Here is a 27,972-nt window from a genome sequence, read left to right on the forward strand (position 1 = left end):
CCACAGTCAGGAATCAGAGACAGGTGAATGTGAGCTGCTGCTTGCCTCCCTTTCTCCATGTGTTACTGTCCAGGACCACAGTAGGTTTGTCTGCCCACATCAGTGACAGTACTCCCCCACAGCCATGTTCAGAGGCTCATCTGAACACAACTCTCCAGTCTGTCCCATGGACAACGACAGTCATCAGAAGCCAAGTTAGCCTTCTTAATAACTAAAGTGCAGCTCCCATTCATTTTCAATTCCCACTTGAATCCAGGTGATCTCTAACTACCCTCCCTCATCACTGACACCCCTACTTAAGCAAAAGCTACCTTGTTGGAAGAGGAGAGCCTAAGCCAGAGATGGAGATGTGCTCAACGCCAGAGTTTCATGAAAGAATCCCTCAAGCCATCAAGAACAGAACGGAAGGTGTAAATGCACAAGGGCTACAGATAATGTGGTTATTAGCTATGAACTTAAAATGTGCACGATTAACGTGATCAAGCAATTAAATGAAAACTCCCAGAATATTGGCAGAGAACCGGGAAGCATAAAATAATTGGGGTAAAACACAAGAAAGACTTCTTTGAATGGACCGAACATCAAATTAGGCACTGCTTCAAAAACTGTGTAAGCTGAACGTAGATCAGAGGGAAATGTTTAGGCTGAAGCTTAAAGAGACAGACAGAGACAGCGTGTGCTGTGGAGAAGAGGGGGACGGGAGGAAGAAGCAGAAAGAAGACGGGTGGAAGAAGAAACACTGGCGAAAGGCGTGGCCATTCTCCATACTGGTCCCAACCATGAAGCTTCATGTTCAAGTGCCTTGTCACTGGCTGCTTCAGAGATCCTGTGAAGCATAATATGTGTCCAGACAGGCTTTATTTGTACAGAATTCACCTCACTGATGACAGCTGGTGGCCCTGTGTAGCTGTTTGCCTCGCCCAACCTTAGAGGGGTGGCCTGTGAGTGGTGTGCGGATGTGTTTACACACAGCCCTGAGCTGTCGGTTCCAGCTGCACTTCTCTCATTGCCCGGGTCACAGCATCGAACTCCTTTCTGAGGCTGCCTAGATAGAGACTTTCTATTCACACAGGCTCCTTTCAACTGTAAAATGCCCACTGTTGAAAGGTTATACCCTCTAAGCAATTATGCACAAAGATTCACACAAGTAGATTTTGTACATTTCCTTACTGAAAGGTTCCAGAACGAACAATGAACATACTTGCATCTACTAACTTAGAGAGAGTGCAGCAAATCTTTCTATCAAGTGACAGAGAGTAAATACTTAAAGCTTCTAGGGTGCTTAGTTCTGTCATACCTATAAAGCCACACTGTCATGGCACAAGGTCACCTCAGCAGCCCATAAGCCAACAGACATGCATGGCTGTCTCCTCACTAAAACTTTATTAGAGAAACAAGAAGAGAGACAGTTTTACAAATGCCCCTAATTTAGCTGAATAGCAACTTCCCATTCACCGTAATCTGTTATGTTAAATCTTCACTGTAGGGGCTCATTTAGATGGCCAACTGGATGCCTGCAGAATCACCCAGGGCCGGAGTCTCAGTGATAAGTTGTCTCGGTTGCGCGTGTGAGCAGGTCTGTGAGGGCTTGTTCTTAACTAGGTTAATTGAAGTGGGAGACCCACCCTGAGTGGTACCGCTTTATGGGCTGCACTCTGGCGTGCTGGAAGAGGACAGACCCAGCTAAGGACAGGCAGGCAGGCACTAGTCCCTTCCGCATTTGCCTCGACTGTGGATGTGATGTGACCGGCTGCTTCAAGTTCCCATGGTCTTGACTTCCCTGGTGGATCATACCCTGGAACTGTGAGCTCTTCTTCCTTTAAGCTGTTTTCGTTAGGAGGCATTTTATCACAGGAACAGAAAGGAAGCAAAAGGCGTTCATATTGCCACAGTGTCTTCTAACATCCCAACCCAGGCTAGGTCATTGCCACACTTGAGCCTACGAATGATTTCAGACATTAACACAGCAAAGGTTTGCCAGTGCTAATTCTTAAAATATCCTATTAATAACAAAGCATCTTCTATGCACTCTTGGGGCTTAGAGAAATTGAATGCGCTGCTGAGCTGACTGCTTCAGAATAGAAATTTAAACACAGCTGGGAAGAATGTAAAGGTTTGTCCTTACATGTAGATTGCCGGTATTTATACCTTAATCATTTGGCAGTATTTGAAATAGCAATGCAGGATGGAGTCCTTACCGAGGATGGAGGACCCACAGTCACGCATGAAAAATGAGTTTTGAGTCTTCAGTTCTTTGGGCTGACTTTAAGGTACTGCCATAACATTTCTTAACTGAAAACATGTACTGACATCCAGTACAGTCTTCTATCTTAAACTGCTTTACAGGAGTCTGCAAACTTCTGTTGTGCATTTCATCAAGGCTTAGGTTTTCTTTTCTTTCTTTTTTTGGGGGGTGGGGGTGGGGTGGGGTTTTTTGTTGTTGTTGTTTTGTTTTAAAGCTGAATAATACTTTCTGTTAGCTTGGTTCATATATGGGTAATGCAGCCAACCCTCCTGCAGATCTCCCTGTTCAGTAAATATTCCAGGCACATAATTTCTCTGATTTTTCCATTAAAAATAAAGGTACATAAGTGTTGCATTATTTCCTTCTCCTCTCCTAGCCAGTCACCATTTACAGTGTGGATGGTCAGTCCTCCATGTTATCCACAGTCCCTAGGAGCAACAGTACCCTGCTCTTTACAGACCGTCCCTAACTCACATAGTCATGAAGGCAAAGCACATGCAATAGAAACTGTACATCACACACCTACACCACCGCACACATTTCTTCTGCTGTGATAAAATATATAGTGAAGTAACTTAAGAGAGAAAGGATTTGTTTCCACTCATCAAACCGCTTCTCCGCTGTTAGCAAGCAGAGAGGAATGAAGGTTCACACACTGGCGCTCGGCCCATTTTCTCCATTGTACACAATCCAGGATCCTTTGCCCAGGGAATGATCCTGCCCATAATTAAAACAGTTCTTCCTATTTTAATGACTATAAGTATCAATGACTATAATCAAGATACACTTCCCCTGCCGGGCGTGTAGGGAGGGAGGGAGAGGCAGGTGGATCACTGTGAGTTTGTAGCCAGCCTGGTCTACAAAGCGAGTCCAGGACAGCTAGGGCTACACAGAGAAACCCTGTCTCAGAAAACAAAAAGATATCGCCTCCCCCCATACACACACACACAGGCATGACCAGAGGTCCATCTGCTCTGTTATTTTAAGTCTGTCAAGCTAACAACACTAACTATGGAAATAACCATACTGTTTTTTTTTAAAAATAATTTGTTTATTTTATTTGCATTGGTGTTTTGCCTTGGGGTATCTTTTGAGAGGGTGTCAGATCCTCTGGAACTGGAGTTACAGACAATGGTGAGCTGCTATGTGGGTGCTGGGAACTGAACTCAGGACCTTCGAAAGAGCAGCCAATGCTTTTAGCTGAGCCATCTCACCATTCCCCAACCATACTGGTTTTTAATCTCAACACACATACCTCATGAGATATCCAACATTTTCTTCTGAAGCATGTTTTATGTGGCTTGCCAACTCTAGGCTAGTGGAAATGTTCTGGGTCAGCCCAGGCAGGCTGGTTAGACGATGGTGTTTGTAGGCTGAGTGTATTCTCAACAGCACAGTTTCAGTTTATAGTGGCTCCATCAGCACATAATCCCATCTAAAATCAAAGAGCATTTGTAGTTTTTGCAACTGAGAATTAAAGGCATTTGAATATATCCTTACAGTCTACAGAAGTGATAGGCGAAAGCCCCTTCCGTGCCTGGGTTATTAGAGAATAATTATTTCTGTAGAACTCTTTTTTTTTTTTTTAAGGAATTTAAACCCCTTTACTCTCTTTTTTGTTTCTTCCCTCTTATCCGCTCTCTGACTCTCCCTCTTCCGCCTTTTTCCCAGACCTTTCCTAGTTCACTCCAAAGAGTTTCGGAGGCTAGGGAGCGAGAAGAATAAGATGCCCCTGGATACCTGATGGTGTGAGGGGACCATGTCTGAAAACGACGCCCCGAGAGAACCATGATAACAGGTAGAGGGCCAAAGGGAGCTGAGTGAATGGAGCGAGACTGAGCACAGGGCAGAGGGATATACATCGTCCACTGCAGAGGAACAGGCATAAACCCGGGAAAGGGGAGGCTAGGGGCAGACTGGAGCAGAGCTATCAGGATGAGCTTGTTTCAGGCTGGTGAACGGCTCGGCAGGTGGAGGCACTTGTTGTGCAAGCCTGATGGCCTGAGTTCAGTTACCAGATCTCATGTTGGAGAGAGAATGGACTCTGGAAAGCTGTCCTCTGATCTCCACTTGTTCTCCGTGTCATTCGCACATCTGTACACACACACACACACACACACACACACACACACACACACACGCACACACACGCACAGGCACAGACACACACATGCACAGACACAAACACAGACGCACACACACAATTCATGATAATAATAATAACAATAATAACAATAAAGAGAGCGAGCTTGTGCTTTTCTGTGTGTGTTTTAAAAACGGGTAGACAAATGAATCTTAAGATAGTAGACAGCCAAACTGACTGACAGATGGACAAGATGGATGTAAATGTATAAGCATGTGTGCACACCTGTGCACTGATAAAGCAGAGAGCTGCACTACCTCAGGAGCTGCCCACATCTATCACCTTTTCCTACTAGCATCCTCCATTGGAGCAAAATGGAGACTTGGGTGGGAAGTGCTGTAACCAAGCCTGGGATGTCTATGGTAAGAAAGTGCTCAGAGAATGAAGGGCATATGGCCACTGATGGGCCGGTGATGGCAGCTATTGGAATGGGCACATGGGGCCAAATTTGGGCTAAAAGAACAAATTATAATGGTGGTGATCCTGGGAGAAATGATAAATCTACACTTACATCATGAAATGAATAATAAGCAAATACAGAAAGAGGAAGCATCTGGCTCACAGAATGACAACAAACACATGTAGACACAGCAGGGGCAACAAGCAGGGGAAGGCTTGATGACCAAATAGAGAACTGAAAGCACAGAGGCAGCAATACGGGCAGAGACATCTGCGCAAGCCAAACTGTACCTACTAGCCAAAGGCAGGGCAAGGCAAGCATCAGCGAAGCCAATGTCTGTAGTGGATTTAAATGCATCAAGTGTGGTGCAAAGCCGTGCACTCACTTACCTGCTTCGAGCTTTGCTGGTGGCTTTGGGAAACCTGTGAAAAGTCACCTCACCCTGTCGGCACCTAAAGAAAAGTCAAGCACTTTGTACATAGAGATTTGAACTTTCCCATCGAAGAACACGTTCCTGGAGACTAGGAAATAGCTCAAGCTGCAGAGTGCCTGGCACCCACACATCAGGCCCTGGGTTGGGTCTTCAACGCTGCATAAAAATTGGCCTTCACGGTGCACTTCTGTAATTCTAGCACTCGGAAAACGGAGGCAGGATGAACAGAACTTCCGACTCACCCTCAGCTACATGGTGAACTAAAGGTCAGCCTGGACTGAGACTTTGTCTTAAAACGGAAACAAAACAAACACAAACCTAGCATCTGGCTGCAGTTATCATGGGGCAAACACATACGGTGTTAAAGAGGCACCAGCCAAGGGAAGAGGCTAAGCAGAGCCAGAAGCAGCCTTGACCTCTCTTGCCAAGCAGTTTGCCTTGGTGGGCAGTGGTATCATCAGGAGAGAAAGGATGTAGTTTCCTTAAAAGCCCTACAGAGAACAGTCACGCCATTCAATGTTTGCGATGGGACGGCCTCTACAGTTTTGCACAAGGTTGTTTGCAGTGACTCTAGGCAAGAGTGCCACTGGAGAACTAGTCTCCCTGATGACAACATCTCTGGTGTGGAGAGTTGTAGAAAGGGTGTTTGGATGACAGGGACACCCGCAGGGAAGCCTATGACAGCCCAAGAGAGAATGCATGAGCTGGTCCCTCCAGGGACAGTGGCACAATAGCAAAAGGAAAGGACCCTGGCAGTAGAAGTTACGGCCACTAGGAGGGGCATTAGACTCACCATGGCCTCATAGTAATGAGTGGGTGGAAAGTCCAGTTTCCAGTAAGTGCTTTCAATGTGGCTCAGTGTCTGCCTTAGAATTGTATTTACGCCTGTCCCCAAAGCAGGAATGGCCCGAGACATAGTAACCGCACAGCATCCTGCCCCCAGGAATTCACAAATTCTACACACCCTCAGGATGCTGACTAACATCCTGCAGTGACCATCCATTGGCTTTAGCTAGCCATGGGATCCTGAGCATTTACTAGCTAAGTGAATGCTTAGCAGCAAATATACTTCAGGAGCCTCATTTTTCTGTTGATGAATTTCAAAATGGTGATTGATGTTTTCTCAAGTAGGTGTAACATATATAAGTTGCTGCTAAGATGTGCTGGGCGGACAGTCGGTTGACTGGAAGGCAGCCCTGTCACTCCCAGTACTGTTCGTGAAGCCCTGGCTCCTTCACATAAGCACAGATGCATGGCCTCCCACACGTTCCCACGCTGTGGTATACAGACTTAGAAGAAGCTGTTCTCAGACACTGCATGGGGAGTCTGACTTCTCGGCTTCCTCCCTGGTGACTTCCCGGCTTGGCTTCTGTAGGAAGAAGATCTGTTTTTCTCCCAAAGGAGGCCAAATGTCATGGCAGAAAAAAAAAAAAAGGCAGGGGGGTGGTTTGCTGCTAGCAACAAGGGGCCCCAATGAAAGAGCGGAAGAGCAAGGGGTAGGTTGGACCCAAGACCTTGAATAGATCTTTTTACTGGAATGGAGAGAGAGGGAAAAACAAAGGGCTTGACAAGACTGATTCCCTCACCCAAGATACTTCTCATTCCAGTACTTCTGCCTGTCTTCCTGGGTTCTGTCTCCGCTCCTATACACTCCCTTTGCTGCTAGTTCTGAAAGTCGGTGAGTGATAGGTTAGCATAGTGTTCATCCCATGGTGTCACCTAGCAACGTGCTGTTCATAAATAGCCACAATCATCTCTTTTCCAAAAATGGCCAAAACTTCTTTTAAAGGCATCAGGAAAAATGCTTAGCTCTTTGGAGCTGGTGTGAAATATTCCCCAGTCTCAGCCCCATTCCCAGCCTTCCTCTTCCTCTGCTCTAATTGACCTCCCAGTATGTTCATTGTTTATACTTTGCCTTTTTTAAAAAAAATGCATATTTCCTTCTAGGGGTCACGTAACAGCTGTTCATAACTTCATTGAGTTAAAACAACTCAAAAGCCAAAACGGTTGTTTTCTAATCTTCACTTTTTGCATTTTAGAAGAGATCACACTAGAAGTTGTAGAATTAGACTATTGAGAAAGAGTTGTTTCTAGGAAAGTTAAAAGTGTACAGCACTACCAGCTGAGATCTTTAATCCTTCCATTAAAAGTTTTAATTCATAAGAACACAAATGGTTCACTGCCAATTATGGTGGCACATGCCTGTAGCCTCAGGACTCAGGACGCTGAGGAAAAAGAACTGCACCATGGAGTTCAACCTGGGCTATATAGTAAGACTGTTAAAAAAAATAGTGATGGTAGGATTGTTTCCATTAGCTGGATTAATATTTAACAGATTCTAATTAACTCATAAACCTAATATACCTTTTGAGGTTGCCTGCTATATTCCAAATACTAACCTACAAAATACATGAATCTATGCCATTGAGAACTTAAAATTATATGGAGAAATGCGGGGGACTTCTCATTGCAGATGTGAGAGACACTACTTGAGATAAATTTCATCCTTACCAGTACACATTGTCATTATTTCAGCTGGAAAATTGCAGATGAACTAACTGTATAAAACCCCAAGGACCCAGAAAAAAGCAATATCATAAAGAAATTGGATCTTACGTTTCTGGCTTGAACAGGGTGGTACACATGGCCACCACATCTTACAATAAGGACAACTAGGAGATGGAAGAATAGGAGTCTCATTTGTGCCACATTGAACCTGAGGGTTCCTGGTGATGTCTGTATAAGTCAGGATCAGACAGGAAACAGATGCACAGCAAACTAGGTAACCGAGCAAAGTGGGCAAGGAAACCAACACGGGGTGGCCCCAGGACAAGCCAGAGCAGAGACAGTCCCTACTTCCAGCCCATAGGGGCAATGCACAGGAGGAAGAGTGGGTTGACCTCCTCGTAGTCTGAATAAGTAACTGACACTGTTGACCTCAGTAGAGAAACCACTTCACCCAACAAAGGGATGCAAGCCAGAGGTCTTGTTCCTCAGCTTCCCATCTCTTGCCTAGGCATTCCAGCAGGCAGGGTTGAGGGTGAGGAGGCTGGGGCCAGGGTGGTAGAGTGAGCATCCTAACAGAAAGAAAGGAGGTGGGCTAGGAATGATCTGGAGGAGACAATGGTAAAGATCAGGATACAGCCAGTGTAGATGCGAGAAGGGAGCTTTGCTTAGGCATGCCTGAGAGTCAGGAGCGAGGTTTAAGCTGGAGCTAGAGACCCCAGAATGCTTCAGTGAAGGACTGGTAAATAAAGCCATGTTTCCAGATGAACTCACTCTGAGAGGAGAGGGCTAAGCCTAAGGACACATGGTAGCACCTTGGGAGCATCGATAGCAAAGGGTGCACAGAAAGACCTGCCAGTGTGTGTGCAACACCACAGCTCCATCTTTTGCAAGAATGGATTTGGTCTGTTGCCCTGATAGTGGAGTAGGAGCACGCTGGCTCATTTCCTACCAACTTGAAACAAGACAGGTTTATCTGAGAAGAGGAAACCACAATTCAGAAAACACCTCCATCACAACCGCCCATGGGCAAGTCCGTAAGAGCATTTTCTTTCTTTCCTTCTTTCTTTTTCTTTCTTTCTTTCTTTCTTTCTTTCTTTCTTTCTTTCTTTCTTTCTTTCTTTCCTTCTTTCTTTCTTTCCTTCTTTCTTTCCTTCTTTCTTTCTGATTGTATATAGCCTGGAGTTTGGATGCTCAGAACCCATGTAGAAGACCCACAGCCATGTGGCTCACCTATAGTCCCAACACATAGGAGGGAAAAAAACAGTTGATCCAGGGTAAAGCTGGATACCTAGAGTATCCAGGATAGGTGAGCTCCACGCACAGCCAGAGGCGCTGTCTAAGTAAATAGCCATGTGATGGGAACAACATTAATTTTGGGCCTTTGCATGCAGGTGCACACATTTGTATGCACATAGGTGCAAGTATGCGCGTGCACACGTGCGTACACACACACACACACACACACACACACACATACACGACCATAAAAAACAACACCCCACATACCTTTAATCAGAACTCAAAAGTGCAGTTAAAAAATATATTTATACACATACATACATACATACATATTAATTATTAATCCTTTCTCAGTTGAGGTGAGCTAATTTGGCCCAGGCTCATGAGTTTTCTAGCCATTGTCAGGTAATTGTTCCATATCTACTTGGTTTTCTCTTTTGTTTTTCATGTATGGGACTTCATTCCAGCCCGAGGACTACTGGGAAGGTGCCCTGTTTCCAAATAGGCAATGAGCATGCAGTACCAACGCTAGGCCTGGAGAAGCAGCTGGGTCCTACAGTCTGAAGGTGTCTCATTTCCTCACCTCTGTCACCCACAATACCAGGTATTCTGGTGATGATACTGTCCTCTAAGTGGGTGGCAATGGCATTGCCCTCTAAGTGGGTGGCAATGATATTGCCCTCTAAGTGGGTGGTGATGATATTGCCCTCTAAGTGGGTGGCAATGGCATTGCCCTCCAAGTGGGTGGCGATGGCGTTGGCCACTAAGTGGGTAGCGACGGCATTGCTTTTTAAGTGGGTGGCGTGGTATTGCCCTCTAAGTGGGTGGCGATGATATTGCCAAGTGGGTGGCAATGGCATTGTCCTCTAAGTGGGTGGTGATGTTATCGCCCTCTAAGTGGGTGGAGTGGCATTGCCCTCTAAGTGGGTGGCGATATTGTCCTCTAAGTGGGTGGCATGGCATTGCCCTCTAAGTGGGTGGCATGGCATTGCCCTCTAAGTGGGTGGCGTGGCATTGCCCTCTAAGTGGGTGGCAATATTGCCCTCTAAGTGGGTGGCATGGCATTGCCCTCTAAGTGGGTGGCATGGCATTGCCCTCTAAGTGGGTGGCATGGCATTGCCCTCTAAGTGTGTGGCATGGCATTGCCCTCTAAGTGGGTGGCGTGGCATTGCCCTCTAAGTGGGTGGTGTGGCATTGCCCTCTAAGTGGGTAGCATGGCATTGCCCTCTAAGTGGGTGGCATGGCATTGCCCTCTAAGTGGGTGGTGATGTTATCGCCCTCTAAGTGGGTGGCGTGGCATTGCCCTCTAAGTGGGTGGTGTGGCATTGCCCTCTAAGTGGGTGGCATGGCATTGCCCTCTAAGTGGGTGACATGGCATTGCCCTCTAAGTGGGTAGCGTGGCATTGCCCTCTAAGTGGGTGGTGTGCCATTGCCCTCTAAGTGGGTGGCATGGCATTGCCCTCTAAGTGGGTGGCATGGCATTGCCCTCTAAGTGGGTGGCATGGCATTGCCCTCTAAGTGGGTAGCGTGGCATTGCCCTCTAAGTGGGTGGCGTGGCATTGCCTTCTAAGTGGGTGGCGTGGCATTGCCCTCTAAGTGGGTGGCGTGGCATTGCCCTGTAAGTGGGTGGCGTGGTATTGCCCTCTAAGCCTATGAAAGCACAGGCTGAGTGACCTGCATATTGGAGAGCCTGCCAGAGTCCAGAAGTCTCAGCCATTTCCTGCATGTCAGGATGTATGTCAGTGGCGTCCTGATCCAGGCCTGAGACCTCAGGAACACAATTCTCTCTCCTTCTTCTGCATCTTGAGACAAATACCTCCCACAGATACTTCATCAGATGTGTAGCATTGCCTGCTGTCTTACATGGGAGCTTCTTGCCACCCATAATGGCAGCCTCCTCACCTAGAGCTTGTTTGTGTGAAAGATGCTAGCTGGGTGCAGATGATGACCCAGGGCACCCTCACAGTGTTGGTGCAAATTTGGCCCATGATGGCAGGTCCTGGTAATAGCCATTTCTTTAAAAATATTTATTGGGCTCATCTCCTAGGGACCAGGGAAATAAACCTGAAGCTGGTCTCAGAGAACTTAATTTATGAGTACTAAGTAGTCATACTCTTTAGTAAGAGTCAAGGGCACACACAGAGCTGGGAGCAGGCATGAGTGCTAGCTGGAGCATCCTGGGAAGGCTTTCCTGAGGTGACCTGGCAACTGCCTGAAGTGCTGATGCAGGTGGTTAGGAGCAGCCAGCAGCAGCAGCTGTCAGGCATAGTGGTCTCAAGAGCAAAGGCCCTGAGGTGAGAGAAAGCATGGGCTGAGAGACTGAACAGAAGGCCAGAGGGACAGGGTGTGGGACCGAAGGCCAAGATGGGCACTGTGTCCTGTAAACCCCAATAGGGGCTGCGGCAGATGAGAAGGCACTGCAGCAGATTTAAAGGTGCAGGGAACAGATTGGGTGTGTAGACCAGGCACCCAGGATGCATGTGGAAGTCTGTCCTGGGCTGAAGTCTCAGACTAATGGGTGGGGCTGACCCTTCTATTCTTATGCACTCTCTAGAAAGAATGTTCTTTTTCCCAGCGCATGTCCTTCTCTACGAGATAGCATGGCTACAAAATACTCATTCTTGTTTAGGAACTGAAGAGCTGAGAAAATGGTGATTCACTCTTCTGTACAGGCAGGAGGACTTCATCGTCAAGGCACGTTCACGTCCGGCTTTTCCTTCCGTCCTCAACAGGGTTTTCATCACTTCTAGTCATCCCTTCTTTAAGGATTCTCGCATTCACAATCTTGCTACATGTATTTCTGGGCACATCGTCAAAAGCCTGCAGCTGCTAAGCCCATTATGAAATCCTAGACTCTCTGAGGTCTGAGGGAACACTGGTTCTCCGTTTCTACCAAGCCACTTGTTTTGCTGAGGCCCGAAGGCCTAGCTGGAGGAAGAGCCAGGGCTCCAGTCAAGTAAAACAAGCACCCATCCAATCGATACTCAGGCGCCCTTGTAATTACTATATTAATGTCACACATTTGCTTTCATCTCAGTGCTAGGGATCAAAAGCAGGGCCCTGTATGTTCTAGAAAGTTCTCTTCCACTAACTTTATGTGAAGCCTCTCAGAGGAACATGCAGGCACTGGTACCACACATACATATTTGGAGGTCAACCACCAACTTGCATCTTTGCATGTCAAGCATTTTGACCCAGTAAGCCATATTGGCAGCCCTCATTAGAAAAACACCAAAGTATGCAAGGTGCCCTCCTCTATTGCTCTTGACAGTCTCTCACTGAACCAGCAGCTCAATGGCTTGGACTTTTTTGGCTAGGCTGTTCCACCGCTGCCCTCACAACTGGGGCTAGAGTTGCACATGAGTATACCTGGCTTTTTATATGGTATCCAGGATCCACTCTCAGGTCCTTAGGCTTACAGCAAGCCCTCTCACCCACTGAGCTATACCCTCAGTCCCTGAATGGCAATGTGAAGACTCACCAAATGTTGTTGCTCAGTGTGTCCCCACTGTGCTAACATGACAACCCAGTTCTGCTGACAAGCATATTATCTCAACCATCAAATGATGTGTGGCTTAAGGCAATATGTTAAGTACACTTCAAGATGAAAAAAGACCCAGTCCCTTCATCCTGCCTCTCCAAGTGGGAACAGAGCCACACCGAGCACTCTCCTCAGCTGTCCCCCCTCCATACTCAATTGTGGGGGATAAGAACATCAAAAATGGGGTTGAGTGAACACGTGAGTTAGAAATGTCTGCTCTGGCAGGAACCCAGGGCAGCTCTTCAGAGAGGGACTAGAAAGTTGCACATTGACCTAATGCCTGAAATTTCGTAAATATCCGAAGTTCAACAGAGGAGATGGTGGGCCATGCTACTCGGATGAACAGGCCAAACTTCCTGTGCCTAAAATCAGTCTCAAACCTCCCACGATGAGCTGGGGCCATTGCACAATTGCTAGAATACTTCTTAAGCATGCACCCCTAAGCCCTTTCATGTTTCTTAAATATTTAAGTTCATGGATAAGTGGAATTTTATTGCCCAATATAGTCATTTTAACAAATTTTCTAAGTAGGTGTATAAAATATTTCGCATTTTAAAGATTTTTTACCTTGTGTTTTGCCTGCATGTACGCATATGCACCGTATGTGTGTGTGTGTGCATGTGCGCAAAGGCCAAAAGAGGGTGTCAGATCCCCCTAACACTGGAGTTACAGGCAGTCGTGAGGCTGTCATGTGGGTGGTGGGAACTGAACCCAGGTCCTTTGCAAGAGCAGCAAGCACCTTCAACCATCTCTCCAGTGCCATGTTTTGTAATTTCGGGATAGTGTATATTCATTAATGACAGGTTTATTTTGTCTCAAGAGTTCAAGGATACAGTTCACCTTGGTGGGGCAGTAACAGCAGCAGGAGCTTGTGTGGCAGATCAAACTCTCTGCTCACCAGGAAGTAGAGGAAGATGAATAAATGCTGGAGTTTAGTTTTACCCACTTGACGCAGTCTGGGATCCCAGACCATGGAATGGTACTACGCAGGTAGCGCGGGCCTTCCCACCCACCTCAGTTATGCTAATCTAGGTAAATAGTCATCAGGGCTTGATTTATTTATGTGTAAGTGCCTATATGAATTTACGTGTACCATGTGTGTACAAAAGTCAGAAGAGGATGTCAGGCCTTTTGGAACTGGAGTTAGTCAGCTGTGTGCTGCCTGATGTGGATGATGGGAAACAAACCTAGACTCCGTTATGAGCACTAGCCCCTGAAGTCAACGGCAACGGTGCACACCAGAGGCTGCCCTGATGGGAGCTGTGCATACCTGAGCCTTACAGCATTCCCATCTCAGTGCATGGCTCAGGGGGATAACTAGGCCAATTGTATGGGTAGTGTTGCATCGGTCCATCGAGGCAGAAAAAGCAAGGACAAAGGTCTGAGAGGTGAGAGCAACCACTGAGAACTGGAGCACCCTTAACTTTCTCGAAGAGATACACTTGGGCAGTTGAGCATCTGGTTGAACACAGGTTGGTATACATCTCAACGGTCTTCCACAAAAGGGAGCCTCATAGCCCTGTAATCCCAGTGAACACAATGACTTCCTCGGCATCTCATGAAATAACTACTCTTAAAGCCCCATTTTCTCTTTGCAAGAACACATCATTTGTAAGTATGTGGCTTTCATACTTTAACAGGAACTAGCAGGGAGTTCCACGCATCCAGTGTTCTTTTAACTTTTAAGGCAGAGTAAAAACACTGGCTTCCCACAAAAAGCCTTCTTGGTATGATCTGACATTCCTTGAAAAATCCACATCTTCTGTTACAGGTTCTACAAAGTGACTAGAACTTTTGTCATTATGGACACTTGCAATGTTGCAAACCAGGAACCAAGACCTCAGGAGATCTTGAATCCCTCTAGAATTCTCGTGCCTCCTCCCCCATGCCTGACATCCTTTTGCCCATCAGGTAAAACCTTTGCATTGTACCAGCTCAGCAGATCAGATCGTTATTCTACCCTGAAGCTAAAAAACCAAAATCATCACGTAGCACCTGATTTAGCACTTCCTCCCACCGTAGCCCATCTGCCTAAGGCCCCCACCAGGTTACATGGGGGCTGCATTTATGATTGACCTGCTCTGTGACCACAAAAATTTATGCAATAACTTCCACAGCAGGATATGTCATTCAGGGTAATCCGAATCCATGTTCCCAGGCCACATTCACTCAGGTTTGGCTAAGATTACATTTCTCATCTTTCTTTTGGTGCAAGAGCTGTTTTGTGTTGGCATGGCCTTTCTCAGAAGAACGGGAGGTAGGGCTGTGTGTAAAATATACCACTAAAATTCCTTTTTATGAATTCTTCCTCCACAGAGTAAGTATGGAGGACAAAGATCTGTGATACAACAAACCCCTACAAAAACAAAAATCAAGTTGCTGGCTCCAACCTAACAATATAAATTAACAAGTGATACAAAGTTAGGCAAAACCTTCAACTCGTCTGTCCTTCCGACTCATACACAGCCTCTTAGCTGTTAAAAAGTATTTCCTTAGTATAACCAGTAACTCTGGGCAAAGAGGGACAGTAATTTTGCCATGTGTAAGGAGTCCCCACTGTAAGCTCAACTCTGGTCCCAAGGACAGGCTTGTGGGAGAGCTGACATAGGGGACGGTGGCCCACCATTCTTTGAGAAACAACAAGTGACTCATTTGAGATCATTGTTTTTCTCCTGTCTCCATGGGAAGTATCTGCCACTGCTCTGGTGAAAAGAATCCCTCTAGGGAAATGTCACCAGTGAGTAATTCCACACTAGATTACATTTAGCATTTTACAGTGAGGGTTCAACCAAGTGGCCAGGCCTCAAGGATCCCCCCAAAGCTCCAGTGCAACTCAATACTCCCACTTTTAAGGGGCTCTCCATGCCTCAGTAAGATGGCTGAACAGGTGAATAAAGAAATGGCTGCTTTATAATCTAACTGTAGGGTAAAGTACGGATCTGGTTTCACATGATTGCTCTGACCCTGTGACGCGCATCTGAAACCGTTCCTCATAGGCAAAACTGCACCCTAACTGTAGAGTCAGAAAAAATGTGGGGCAGACCAGGGTTTTCGCTTATGGGACCTCACGAGCACTTCTTAACATCCCAACTCTAAACCACCTTCTTAGGAAAGTGAGGATCCACACATTCCAGCTAAGTCAGATATTAATATTACAAATGGACTTCTGAGTCATCATTTATTTCAAAGATCTAAAAATTCAGGTCTCAGAACCCACATTGACTATCATATATTCAGATTTTAATTATTTATGTGCACGCATGTGTCTGTAGGAATGTATGCTGTCTGTGTGTGCAGGTGTACGTGTCTATCTCCTCTATAATCAGGGAATATGTAAGATCCTCTGAAACTGAAATTACATGTCCCTGTGAGCAGCCTGATATGGGTACTGGGAACCAGTCAGGTCACCTAAAAGGGTTATTAGTGAGCGCCCTTAACCACTGAGCCATCTCTCCTGCTGTGTTTCCTTAAGGAGAGTTGTTGCATGTCACTATGTTGACAGCATCACAGGAGCCCAATTCAACTTCCTTGCTATAAAACTCCTTTTTGTTTTGTTTTTAGAGCCTTGGCTTGCTTTGTAGACCAGGCTAGCCCTGAACTCAGATATCCACCTGCCTCTGCCTCCCAGGAGGCTGAGATTATAGGTGTGTGCCACTGTGCCCAGCTTAATAAAACTGTTCTTAAGCTTGGTATTAACCTGATATGAACAACGTAACTTTTTGAAAGCCTATAAATAAGCACGATTATGTGCTATACATAATCAGGGCACAGCTCTTCCTTCCAATGACTACAACTGTAACACAATAACTAAAAGCATTATTTTGGTGTCAACGTGTATCACAACTGATTCTGCCCTAACAGTTGCCCCTTGTTTTCACTGCATTACAAAGGCAAGTGGCTGCGCGCGCGCGCGCGTGTACACACACACACACACACACACACACACACACACACACACACACACACACACACACAGAGTCTGTAGTTTGTTAAACATTTGCCACACATCTCTAAGGTGGCTAATGCTAGCACCTGCAGCATGGGTGCAAACTAGTCATTATGTAAATTAACAACAAACAGTTATCTGGAATCAAGGGTGAGGTCATGAAGAACTGTAGGTGAACTTTCAGTTAGAGAATATGGTTCTGAAGAACGAAACCACTTTTCAGATGAAAGCGCCCTGCCTCCCCCCACTTTCTTCTCCAGTGATTACTGTCTTACAAAGTATATGCTCTGAAGAAGCAAGAAAAAGCCCTTTTAAATTTCATGATTGGTTTAATCAGGTAATTCCAGGGGAGGGAAAAATCACCAAAACAAATTGTCTACCATCTGATACGTCCAATTACATGGCATGATGGAACAAAAGCAGTTACAAACTCATATTGTGCATATTTACACTGTATACTCACAACTCTCGAGTTAGTTGATTCTATGTGGGGAGATGCATTACAAGAGGAGTTGAGCAGGCTGCCACTGCTCATTAGAAAGAATGCAGTCAGGCTCCTAGTGGGGGTAATATACAAGTGAGGCACTTCTGAGGTCAAGAAACAGAAAGCAAAACGTACTACACACTGGAAATGTTCACACAAAAACTTGTGCATCTTTAATACAAAGGCTTTCAACTAGATTATTCTTGAAATGTTTAAAAACTAACAACTTTTGCAATTTCAGCTTCTGGGAACAATGGTTAACATTAGTGTACCAAAGCAACTGAAAGGTTTCTGACTGCCTGGCTGCTGGGCAACCGGCCCTGTGAAGCCCCTTTAAATTGTCCTTCCCTCCCTGCCTAGCGTTTGGTGTGTATAAATCACCTCTGCTTGTCTGTGTGTACACATTTGAAACATTTTTAGTTTGACTCACCATCAAACACCCATGGCCCCATGTATAACCGCTTTCTAGTGTTTCTGAAGTCGAATCAAGAGTAAGAGCAACATGTTGTAACGGATTTGTTTTATCGGTTAACAAAAGTTCTCCCAAGTTATTTTCCAGAATAAAGTTACACTTGCTCAATGTACCAATTAAAATTACTTTAAAACACATTAACCTAAGTCACATATTCCAAATGATCAGACATTCAATTTCAACAGAGGAAAGGTCCGTAAAACTCTCTACACTGCCCGTTTAGGGGAAAGCATAGGTTTTCTGCGCTCTGAAGACTTACATGAGCATTAAGAAACACCTGTGAGCCACTTAATTAAGGGAGGGGAGAGGGAAAGGAAAAGCCAGACTCACCCAAAGATGGCACTATACACATGAAAGTGCATTTGTATTATTTCAGAAGCTCATTTTAGGCACTGCTGAATCACCAATGAAAATAGGTAGTTTCAAGTTTTTCCCTTTAAATTTAAAGCCCTGCCTCATCATCACCATCTACTCAGAGATATACACACTCTCTGCAGTTGTCATGATAAAATACAGGCAATTTTTTTTAAAAAATTCTCCCTGACTGGCACTGGGAAGAAAACAGGAATACCATTTTGGTAATGGCTTCTGAGTTAAAGGAGCTGGCTGTATAAATGTTTCAGCACATACAGAAGTTTGACTGCCAGTTCCAAGTTTCAATAAATATTTTAAAACAGGATATGTAAGAAAAAAGTGCTTAAAATCTTTCAGCAACCAAAAAAAAAAAAAAAAACATGTTTGAGGAAAGAGTTATTTACATTCCTCTGAGCTGTTCCTTACCCCTGGTTTCTCTGGTGGGTGTGGCCACCCCCTGAACAGCCCTTCTTTACTAGATGCCATCTCCACTTCTCAGCGAGCGTTGGCTAAAATAATCCAGCAGGTGGCACTGCACCTCTACAAGCATTCTTTCTCAAAAAAAAAAAAAAAAAAAAAAAAAAAAGCCCACCAGGCAGAGAACTCTTTCTGTCATGCCATTCAAATGATTTATTTCATTTTCAATATTTACTTTTACTTTACCAGTTTCATTGAGCCATCTGCTTAAACTTTAGACAAAAAGTGAAGTTAAAACAAAAAACAAAACAAAACAGACAAACAAACAAAAAACACCAAACCCATTGGCAGTGCCAAATTTGTACAGTGAACAAGAAACTGTTCCTGAGTCCACCTGCACATGTTCATCTGGTTCGGAAAGGGACTTGATAACATTATGTCATCAGTTACTTTTCTGGACTGGTTTGAACTCATGAATGCTAATTACAAAGATCCAAGGTTTTAAAATTTTTTTCATTACCATAGTTTTTAATTAAGAGAAATGTTTAAAATTGTAAAAGGGAAAAAAATGGGAGCAGGATGGCAAAATTTTAGCAGCAAAGTGGTTAAACAAACTGAAAATATTAATGCACAAACATTAAAATATTAAAGCATGTATGCTGCGTATAAAATACAGTACAGAACCAGGAGATGCACTGTAGTGACTAGTGCGTAACAGAAGGAAAACAAAAAAGATTAATCTTGTTCTTCCCAGAAGTATATACACAGTTCATTTCCACGGCATTTCCTATATAGCCAGCAAGTTATTTTCTTCAGTTATTCACACCTTGCTCCAACCTGAATTATAAACCCAGAATTTCCAAATATGAATAATCACTCAAAAGGAAACCAGTATCTCTATTTCAGCAATAAAAAGGAATTTTGAAAGTTAACAGTCTGCTCTAGGAAACCAAGTTTATCTGAGAATGTCAGGGATGAAGGTCATCTGTGCAGCAGCCTCCAAATATAGAAACAGTAAAAATAAGACTTAAAATTGCTGCTACAGTGTCCGGTTTTGGATTTAGTTCATCCAATTGATTTTTAGTACAAAACTAGAAATAGCCTCTTCTTCATAACATCTATAGTTATCAATATATTTTTCTTCTTTTCAATGTGAAATAATACTTCAAGATGATCTATATACATAATGTTGTCAGTTCAAGCTGTCATATAAATATAAATGCTTTCTTAAAAAAAGTATTTTACAGACAGATAGTGTTATATATACATTGTTCAGTTTGATCTGGGGCAAAAGAAGAAAGCTAACACAACTTCAGTGTGACACACAGAATGGACGGTACGGAAATGACACTGAAAACCTGTAGAATGAACTGCAAATGGTAGTGTGGGTCTCATTTTCTATCACTTCAGAAATTTAAAGCCATTAAAAGAACAAACAACAACAACAACAACAAAAATAGGCACACTGCTTAACTTTCCTCCCTAAGGGAATTATTTTGAAAGAATCCCTCACATGGTTAGAGTTTTAATGTAACATTTAAAAAAACAAAAAAGACAATTTGACCCCAAAGTACTTTAAAACTGCTGCAAATTTTCACACCACTTTTTAACTCACACATCCCATAATACAAATGCTCTGCAACAGGAATGTGGTGTACAAGACCTTCCATTCACAATGGCAGATTAAATTCTTTCCTGGGAGAGTTCTGCATACATTTTAATGCAGAGCACGTTGCTCCTGGCTTGCTGAAATAAAATAAAATGCAACAGGAAGTTCTACTATTGTGTGAGTAATAAGCACAGAGAATCGAGCTCAGAACAACCAGTGAAGCAGCTGTGCACTTTCTGGCTTAGCAGAGTGATAAACAGAGATCTCAAGAGGAAACTGTCTCACACCAACTACCCAGTTAGCGCTTCTGCCTTGTAAAACACTTAGAAATGCAGTTAAGCTTTTGAAGGAGGAAACTCTGGAAGAAGACAACTTGCTGGTTGAATACCACAAAAACGAAACAACTAAAAACCCCTCACTTTCTTCTATGTTTACTCAGTCTCTTTATATAAAAATAAGTGTTACGTTCCCATCAGAACATTAGACAATTACAACTGTGCTTTAAAAAAAAAAAGTTGGTCACTCAAGGCTATTAGAGTATTTTAAAGATTTTAGATTTCCAGAATGTACAGATATAACTCAATATAAACTGCAGCCAAAGAGAAATGATGAACTTACCAAATCTTCCACATGGATACAAATGTTATTAACTAGATGAGTTAAATACTCAAAATATATGGAATGTGGTGGTAGATATGGGCACATCTACCTTAGAACTAGGAAGGGCAAGAAAAGTTTAATATGTCATAGTTCGTACCTTACATTTAGTTAAATATAAACATTTGTTATTTATACATAAAACTGCTTGCAAAAAACAACTAACGATTTAGTTGCACTTGTTTTACCTCTTTAATTTCCCAAGTATTAACTTTTCTGAACTGAAATCACTGTCCCTTAGTGCACTTTTTAGTTAATGTCCTAAAGAATTCATATCTGTAAAAGTCCCATCACCTAGTGCATAAATATAAAAATGCCAAAATTAATCCCTTTTAGTTGGATCATTTTCTGTGTTGACGTTTCGTAGTCAAAAACCAGAAATGGCTTCCTTCTGTAAATGCTCTATGCTCTGTCCCAGCACATGCCACGCACTCAGGGAAAACATCAGGCATGGCTGGCATCTGTAAATCACAGGAGCTGATGAGTTCTGCTTCCTCCACGCATGGCCCCAAGGATACCAGGCAAGATTCCATACTGCTTGCCAACAGCTTCCACCAATCCAAGTTAGCTAATTCCTGGAGATGGAGATTTTAAGCTCATGCTGGCCCTGGACTGCTTCACCCAGCAGCCTTATGTTTCCCACCACAGCACCCACAGGCCTCACCACAGCGATGGCACATTCTCAAAGGGACGTAGCAGCACATACATGGTACAATGAAGGACAGAGCTACCAGGGCTAACCACCTTAGGCAGAACTTGTCATCGCTAGTGTCACACGAACAAGGATCAGAAAAGTCTCCCTCTGAGTCGGACATACAATGATACAGCATGCTCTCAGCACAGAGCATGCAACTGACTTGATATATGCATCTTCTGACGGGATCTGGGGCGTCCTGGCATTTCCCTCTGCCGTTTTCTTCATGATTAAACCTTTCCTGGCAGTACACGCAGCGAGAACGTTCCCCATCCTCTTTTCTTCGTTTTGATTTAAATTTTAATGAGGGAGGCTGTGTCTTAAATACCACAGAGTCTTTCAGAGAACTTAACTTAGTCTCATCCCCACAGTGGTAGAGATAGTCTAATTTTTTACAGTCTTGTTTAGAAAATGGAACGTTGGAGTCAGTATCATCTCTCTCCAAGTCATTTTTCCACATGTCTGGATGTCTGTAGTCTGCATACCGACGTATTAAGATATCTCGAGGATTTATTCTGACAATCTCATCCTCATCTTGAAAGCTGACATGTCTGATTGACTTCAAGGGGACCTAGACAAGATAAAAACTGCAGTAAGGACTATGGTGGTTAATTTTATGTCAATCTAGTGGAGTGACCCTGCCTATGGACTCCTTCAAGGACCTCGGTGACAAAGTTCTGAATGAGACCAACCCTTCAGCTAATGTACCATATCCAATCAGATGACACCTAAAACAAAGACTATCTCCCTGCATTACAAGATCAAGTTCCGCCAGCAAGGTGCCTTTGGAGTCAGGCTCCATTTTTTCCCTTATTTCCATCCTAATGTCTTACCCTGCATACTTCAAACTGTTTACTTTTCTCCAGTACTGGAGATTAAACCTAGAACCTTGTACCTGCTAGGCGAGCAGTCTACCATTGAGGTACTCCAGCTAGCTCTCGTTACACTTTGTGGTTTCAAACATGGTCTCACTGGGCTATCTAGGCTGGTCTTGTGCTCTCCTCCCTCTTGCCTCAGCCTCTTCAGTAGCCTGTGCCACAAGGCCTGGACTAGATTTTGGACTTGGACCCCATCACTGTAAAGCTAATCCCTTAAAACAGAAGCTCTACTTATCCCACAGTTCTGTTCCACAGGTGTTAGTGCCAAGAAGCTATTTATCTATCTATCTATCTATCATATTTAAAAACATAGAAATGGGATTTCTGACGAAAGGTGTTTTATGATACACGTCAGGGTCTCAGAGAAACTGTTGGTAAAGATATGGCCTATAAGGTCCTCCTGGTAAGACTCCATTGAAATAAGAATGAGCTACTGGACACTGGGAGAAAGAAAATGTAAGTTACAAGATCAGTCATGTTTGGTACCCTTGGATGGAATGATGTTCACAGCAGAAGTGCTGAAAGTGTGGCACAGTTTTCATGTTGATCATAATACCGTGTACGTGTACATGTGCACACACATGCACAAGCCATGACAAACTGAAGGACCTGTTGAGCAAAGTGAAACTAGAAGATTCACACAATTCCCAGTTTAATTTAATGCCAACAGTGGGGAAGTGGAGAGGATACCAGGCACAGGGCTGGATAAAACAAAGTGCTGGCAACACGTACTAGAGCAGGCAGGGCAGGACGGGAACAGGAGGTGGGTCTCTGGGTCTCTTTAAAACATATCAAGAGCACTATGTGGCTACAGACACACCCCATCCTTCCAGTAAAGGAGTCTGACTCTGAATGTAGGGCTGAGAGTCTTTCTGCAGCAGTTTAAGAGGGAAGGCTAATCTGTTTCCCTAGACCATGCTATGCTTATCTAAGACCTTGATGTCAGTGACAAGACGTAGGGATGAAGTGGAAACATGGAGGACCACCAACTCCAGAGAGCCAAAAAGGACAAACACAAAACCAAAGATGATAATTCCAAGTCCTAACACTGAATGACATGCTTCTTACTAGGGTTTGGCCTTCCTTAGGACACACTGTGACATCTCCATCTTAGTCTTTCACTGCAATGGGTCTGTCTGTCTCCACTCCATGCTTTTCTAACTAACACGGTATTCTAGAAACTATCTTGTTTGGTTCCACAGGTTCAGAACTGAAAAGGAATTTTGTCTCAAGATGAATCATTCTCTAGGGGTCACCCACATTTTGGGACTCCTGACTGCAGGTACGTGTTGTGCTGTGTGAGAGAAGGGCATGTGAGGGCCAGGCGGCAGGGAAAAGGATGCATGCACTAAATTACCAACGTGCAGTTGCTGTGTGTCCTGAGGATGAAGATTCAAAAGCCATTCAAAATGAATGGAGCTTAGGCACACAGCTGCAGCAGAGATACACACTGAGTTACGTCTAATCAACATTTCATTCAAATGGACGCTAACTGCTGTACTTCACACCAGAAGATAAATGAGTATTACTTACCCTATTTTGAGACTTTAGGCTCCCACATTCCTTAGATATTTGCCGCTGTACATATTCCATACTTCGGCTTGGAATGTCTAGGCCTTGCTGACTGAATGGTATCTAAAATTCCAATAATTTCTACATTAAGTGACAGAAGTATGAATTTCTTACTTTCAACAAAACCAAGTACAATATATATTTCAAATCTTTATACTTTATAGGTCGTAAAGTCATGTGTAACACCCCCCCCAACACACACACATATACACACACACCAAATAGCCCTCTTTTAATAAAAAACAGGACAGGCTGGAGAGATGGCTCAGTGGTTAACAGCACTTGCTACTCTGTGGAGGACATGGGTTTGGTTTCCAACACACACATGATGGCTCACAGCCATTTGTACCTCAGTTCCAGGTGAAAACAGTCATTTCTGGCTTCCACAGCCACCGAACATGCATGTGATGTACAATAAAAATGTAGGCAAAACATTTACACGTAAAAAATAAAGAAATTATAAAACAAAGAAAAGCATATCCTCCCCATTTTACTTTTGGAAAGAAGAAATGTGTTGTTTTGTAAAAAAGCTGGGTATGGTGGCCCTGCCTGTAACCCCAACATTTTGGAGGCTACAGAAGGAGGACCCCTGAAACTTAAGGACAACCTGGCCTACAAAATGAGAGTTCTAGTCTAGTCTGGGCTAACACATAAGAAGTCTGTCAACAACAAAGGGGGGTGTGGGGGTAACCCTAACCCAAGTATCTGGCAGCTGCTGGCTGGACACAGACAACACAGCCATCCAGGAGCAGACTGTCTGTGTAGGGAGTGTTCCTCAGCAACAAGTGTCACAACAACGGCTGCAAGGGGTAGGAGTGGAGAATCAGACTGCAACCTGACAGGCTATCTGGAGTAACGACGGAAAATGCTCTGGAACTGGGTGGTGGTGACCGCACAATCTTGGAAATATATAAAAACATCAAAAGTTAAATATCTTGAAATGAGTAATTATGTGGTATGTGAATTATATATTTTTTTAAATCATGAGGGTAAATCTATGTCCTGATATATTTCTTAGCTTGAGTTGTAAAGAACATTAAGAATGGAAATAGATTATGGTTAAAATTTTATCAGGTTACTTTTTAGAATTTTACAGTAAAAATTAAATATACAGATAAAGTAAAGAACATAATGAACCCCCTGTCGATATTTCAGTGATCCTGTTTTCTTTTTATTGTTTTCACTAAAACAGTTTGATCCAAACCCTGCTACACTTAATCAAAGTGTCTGTTGAAAACTAAAACAAAACCAATAATAAACAGAGCACCATTATATAGAAGAAGTAAGAGGGGAACGTTTTGGTAAATAGTAAGTATGCATTCTTAATGGCTGTGGCCACAGTTCTGGAGCAAAGCATTTGCCTAGCACACACAAAGCCCTGGTTTCAATCCATAGTGCTAGAAAAAAACAAAACCCCAAACTTCCTGCAATATTTATTTTTATCCTAGGAATAGACTTTTAAAAATAAAAATGTCCATTTTCTCTTATTATCCCTATTTTACTATCTCAAAAGTCACACATACACACCCAATATAAACATATACACACTCTGCAACTATCAAGTTAGTGGATTGATAAAACAGATATTGCTCTCGTGTGACCTGTAAATGAAAAGACAAATGGACAATTTTGGCTTTACACTCCTCTACCAACAATATTACAGGATGCACCGCAATTAAGTGCTGCTTTTGAAAACACTGGGACTTACATGCTATTTCTATAATATTTACAATAATTCATCAACTCAAAAACCAGAGATTTTTTTTTCAAAGTTAGTTAGTGAGCCTTTAAAAGAATTCCAATTATAATGGCAATAAAATGGCACAGTCTCCAAAATACAGTCTCTTTTCCTAAAGAAAATTGTAAAGTTAAAAGAAACAGAGTAAGAACAACTACATAGGATATGTCAATTCATGAATGACATCAAAGTCTCCCTAAGCTAACTCACAGATTCAAAACAATTCAAACATAAACCACAAAAGGTTGTTTTTGTTTGTTTGTTTGTTTGTTTTTAAACTAAACTTAACAAGCTTCTAAGTTAGGACACTTACTATACATCAACATTTCTTAAAGAGATAGGATTCTAAAGTAAAGATGACAATGGTACAGGTGCAGGAATAGACAAAGGACCAACAGGCTACATCTGAAACACTAGAAACAGACCCAGACCCAGGGAAACTTGGTATGTGACATACAGAGCACTATGCACTAACAGGGGAGGCTGTAATAAGTCAGTTCTACATATGGAACAGACAACTGGAGCTCCACTAACAAAAGAGCATGGTAGGCTGTGCTAAGGACAAAGACCACGGAAGTTTCACAATGAGGTATTTATTGCATGTTGAGATAAGCACAGAGAGAAATTTCTTGTTAACACCAGCAAAAAATGACTCAGATACTACATTAACACTTAACATTCTCATTCATTAAAATACCATACCACAGCCAGGGAGGGAGGGAGGAGGAGGGAGGGACAGAGAGAGAGAGAGAGAGAGAGAGAGAGAGAGAGAGAGAGAGAGAGAGAGAGAGAGAGAGAAGAGAGGGGGGGGAAGGGGGGAAGGAGAGAGAGAGAGAGAGAGAGAGAGAGAGAGAGAGAGAGAGAGAGAGAACTTCAAAAAGGATCAGCATTCAGAGCACACAGCAAAATAACATTTAAGTTTATTACTCAGTAATGAAGTCTGACATGATAGCATGTACTTAAATAATTTATTAACAATAACAGCTATTTCCAATTACTGGTAATTGTATTGACCAACATTCATTCCCTGTGCATAAGGAATACATTATATAGTCTAACTACTACATCTTCTTTAAACTGAAGTGACTTTATGAGGTCACATATCTGAATTGTGACCTTTGCAAAAATAAATAAAATAAAAACAGCTGGTAACAGCTGGAGGTACCCGAGGACACAACCAGTCTGGCAGCACTTGCCCACATTACCACCTCACTACTGCCCTGGGTCTAGATACACTCAGGCCAGCTTTGCATGGTACATGCCTTCACTTCACACAATGCCAAGGAATACTGCCTGAAACACCCTGGCTTAGACCCAACACTACTGTGTGTTATGAATGGCAGTCATTTTACTGCATATAAAAGGCTTTCTGCATTTACACAGTCATGATGGTTTAATTATAAAGTAAGCTTTATTGTTTTCTTACTGTCCTCCCTCAGCATGTACCAGCAGTCTATCTTTAGACCGCTGTCACAATATGCTATTTCAAAAGTTTTTGACTCAAGAGTTTCAAAAAGAAAGTTAAAATTTTGGTGAAGGATTAGGAGATTTACCTGCAAATTTCTGAAATGGTTCTGAACATATACTTGTTACTTTGTATTTTTGAGAAGTAGCATTGCCAGCATTGCCAGTTATGAAACTAAATATTGGGCAGTTCAGAAAATAATTTTAAAAGATACTTAAGTTCCTGAAGTACCAAATATTCAGAATTTGTATGTTTATAGATCATGTATGTGCCTGACGGCTGAAGAGGCTAGAATAGGACATTGGATTCCCTGGAACTGTAGTTAAAAGTTGTGAGTCTCCACACGGATTGTGAGATTAGAACCAGGGTTCTCTGGAAGAGCAACCAGTTCTCTTAACCACACATCATGGGTTTACTGATGTAAAACTAAACAAGCACTTCATCTTATCAGTTCATAAATTGCACTTGTCTCTAGTAAATGGTAAACTTAAATGTTGCCAAAGAGCTATTTTAAATAAATTTATAGATTATCACATCTATGCCTATTTTATATTCACATATGCTCATGGTCGCACAGAAATTTCTTTGCAAAGAGAGGCTGCTAGAGGGAAGTTTAAGAGGGCTGCCCAACTTGTCACTGGGTCTTTTGTGGTTGTTGTTTGTTTTTGTTTTTTGAGAGAGGGTTTCTCTGTGTAGCCTTGGGTGTCCTGGACTCATTTTGTAGACCAAGCTGGCCTCGAACTCACAGAGATCCGCCTGCCTCTGCCTCCCCAAGTGCTGAGACTACAGGTGTGTGCCACTTGGCCTGGCAGTCACTGAGTCTTTACAGCACCTCAATGTTAAACATCTACCCATGCACTCTGTAAGAGACTCACGCATACAAATATCTGGAGAAAAGAACTATCAGCAGTAACAAACACCTAGCAGAAGAAACAGAGCAGGGCAGACATCAAGAAAAGCAGAACGCTAAGAGCATAAAAAGCAAAGCAACAGAGGGTAAAGGCAAAGGACAGGCTGAGATGCTCTCAATATGTACGGTGGTTTCTTAGGAGCTCAGTAAGAAAATCAGCTATAATGACTTTCATGCCAGTAGGCTGAAATAAGCTCTATTAATATTTTGAAATAATGTACTCATCAATACAAACCATTTAAAAAGACTAAGGAGTCAAAGAAAAAA

The 27,972-nt window shown here is 43.2% G+C and overlaps 1 protein-coding gene across 1 annotated transcript in view; it reads right to left on the reverse strand.

Annotated features, from left to right (window-relative positions):
- Window positions 1–16,764: 16,764 nt before the first annotated feature.
- SPRED1 (sprouty related EVH1 domain containing 1) overlaps window positions 16,765–27,972 on the reverse strand; it is a 75,782-nt gene continuing 64,574 nt past the window's right edge. Inside the window, exons 6-7 of the mRNA XM_084775920.1 lie at window positions 23,554–23,655; window positions 16,765–21,713 (exon numbers count right to left, since the gene is read on the reverse strand). Of these exons, the coding sequence (XP_084632046.1) occupies window positions 21,066–21,713; window positions 23,554–23,655 (750 nt within the window). The 3' untranslated portion in view covers window positions 16,765–21,065. The remainder of the gene's footprint in view (window positions 21,714–23,553; window positions 23,656–27,972) is intronic.

This window comes from Acomys minous, assembly GCF_964271855.1.
Source record: "Acomys minous genome assembly, chromosome: 3".
NCBI classification, from domain to species: domain Eukaryota; kingdom Metazoa; phylum Chordata; class Mammalia; order Rodentia; family Muridae; genus Acomys; species Acomys minous.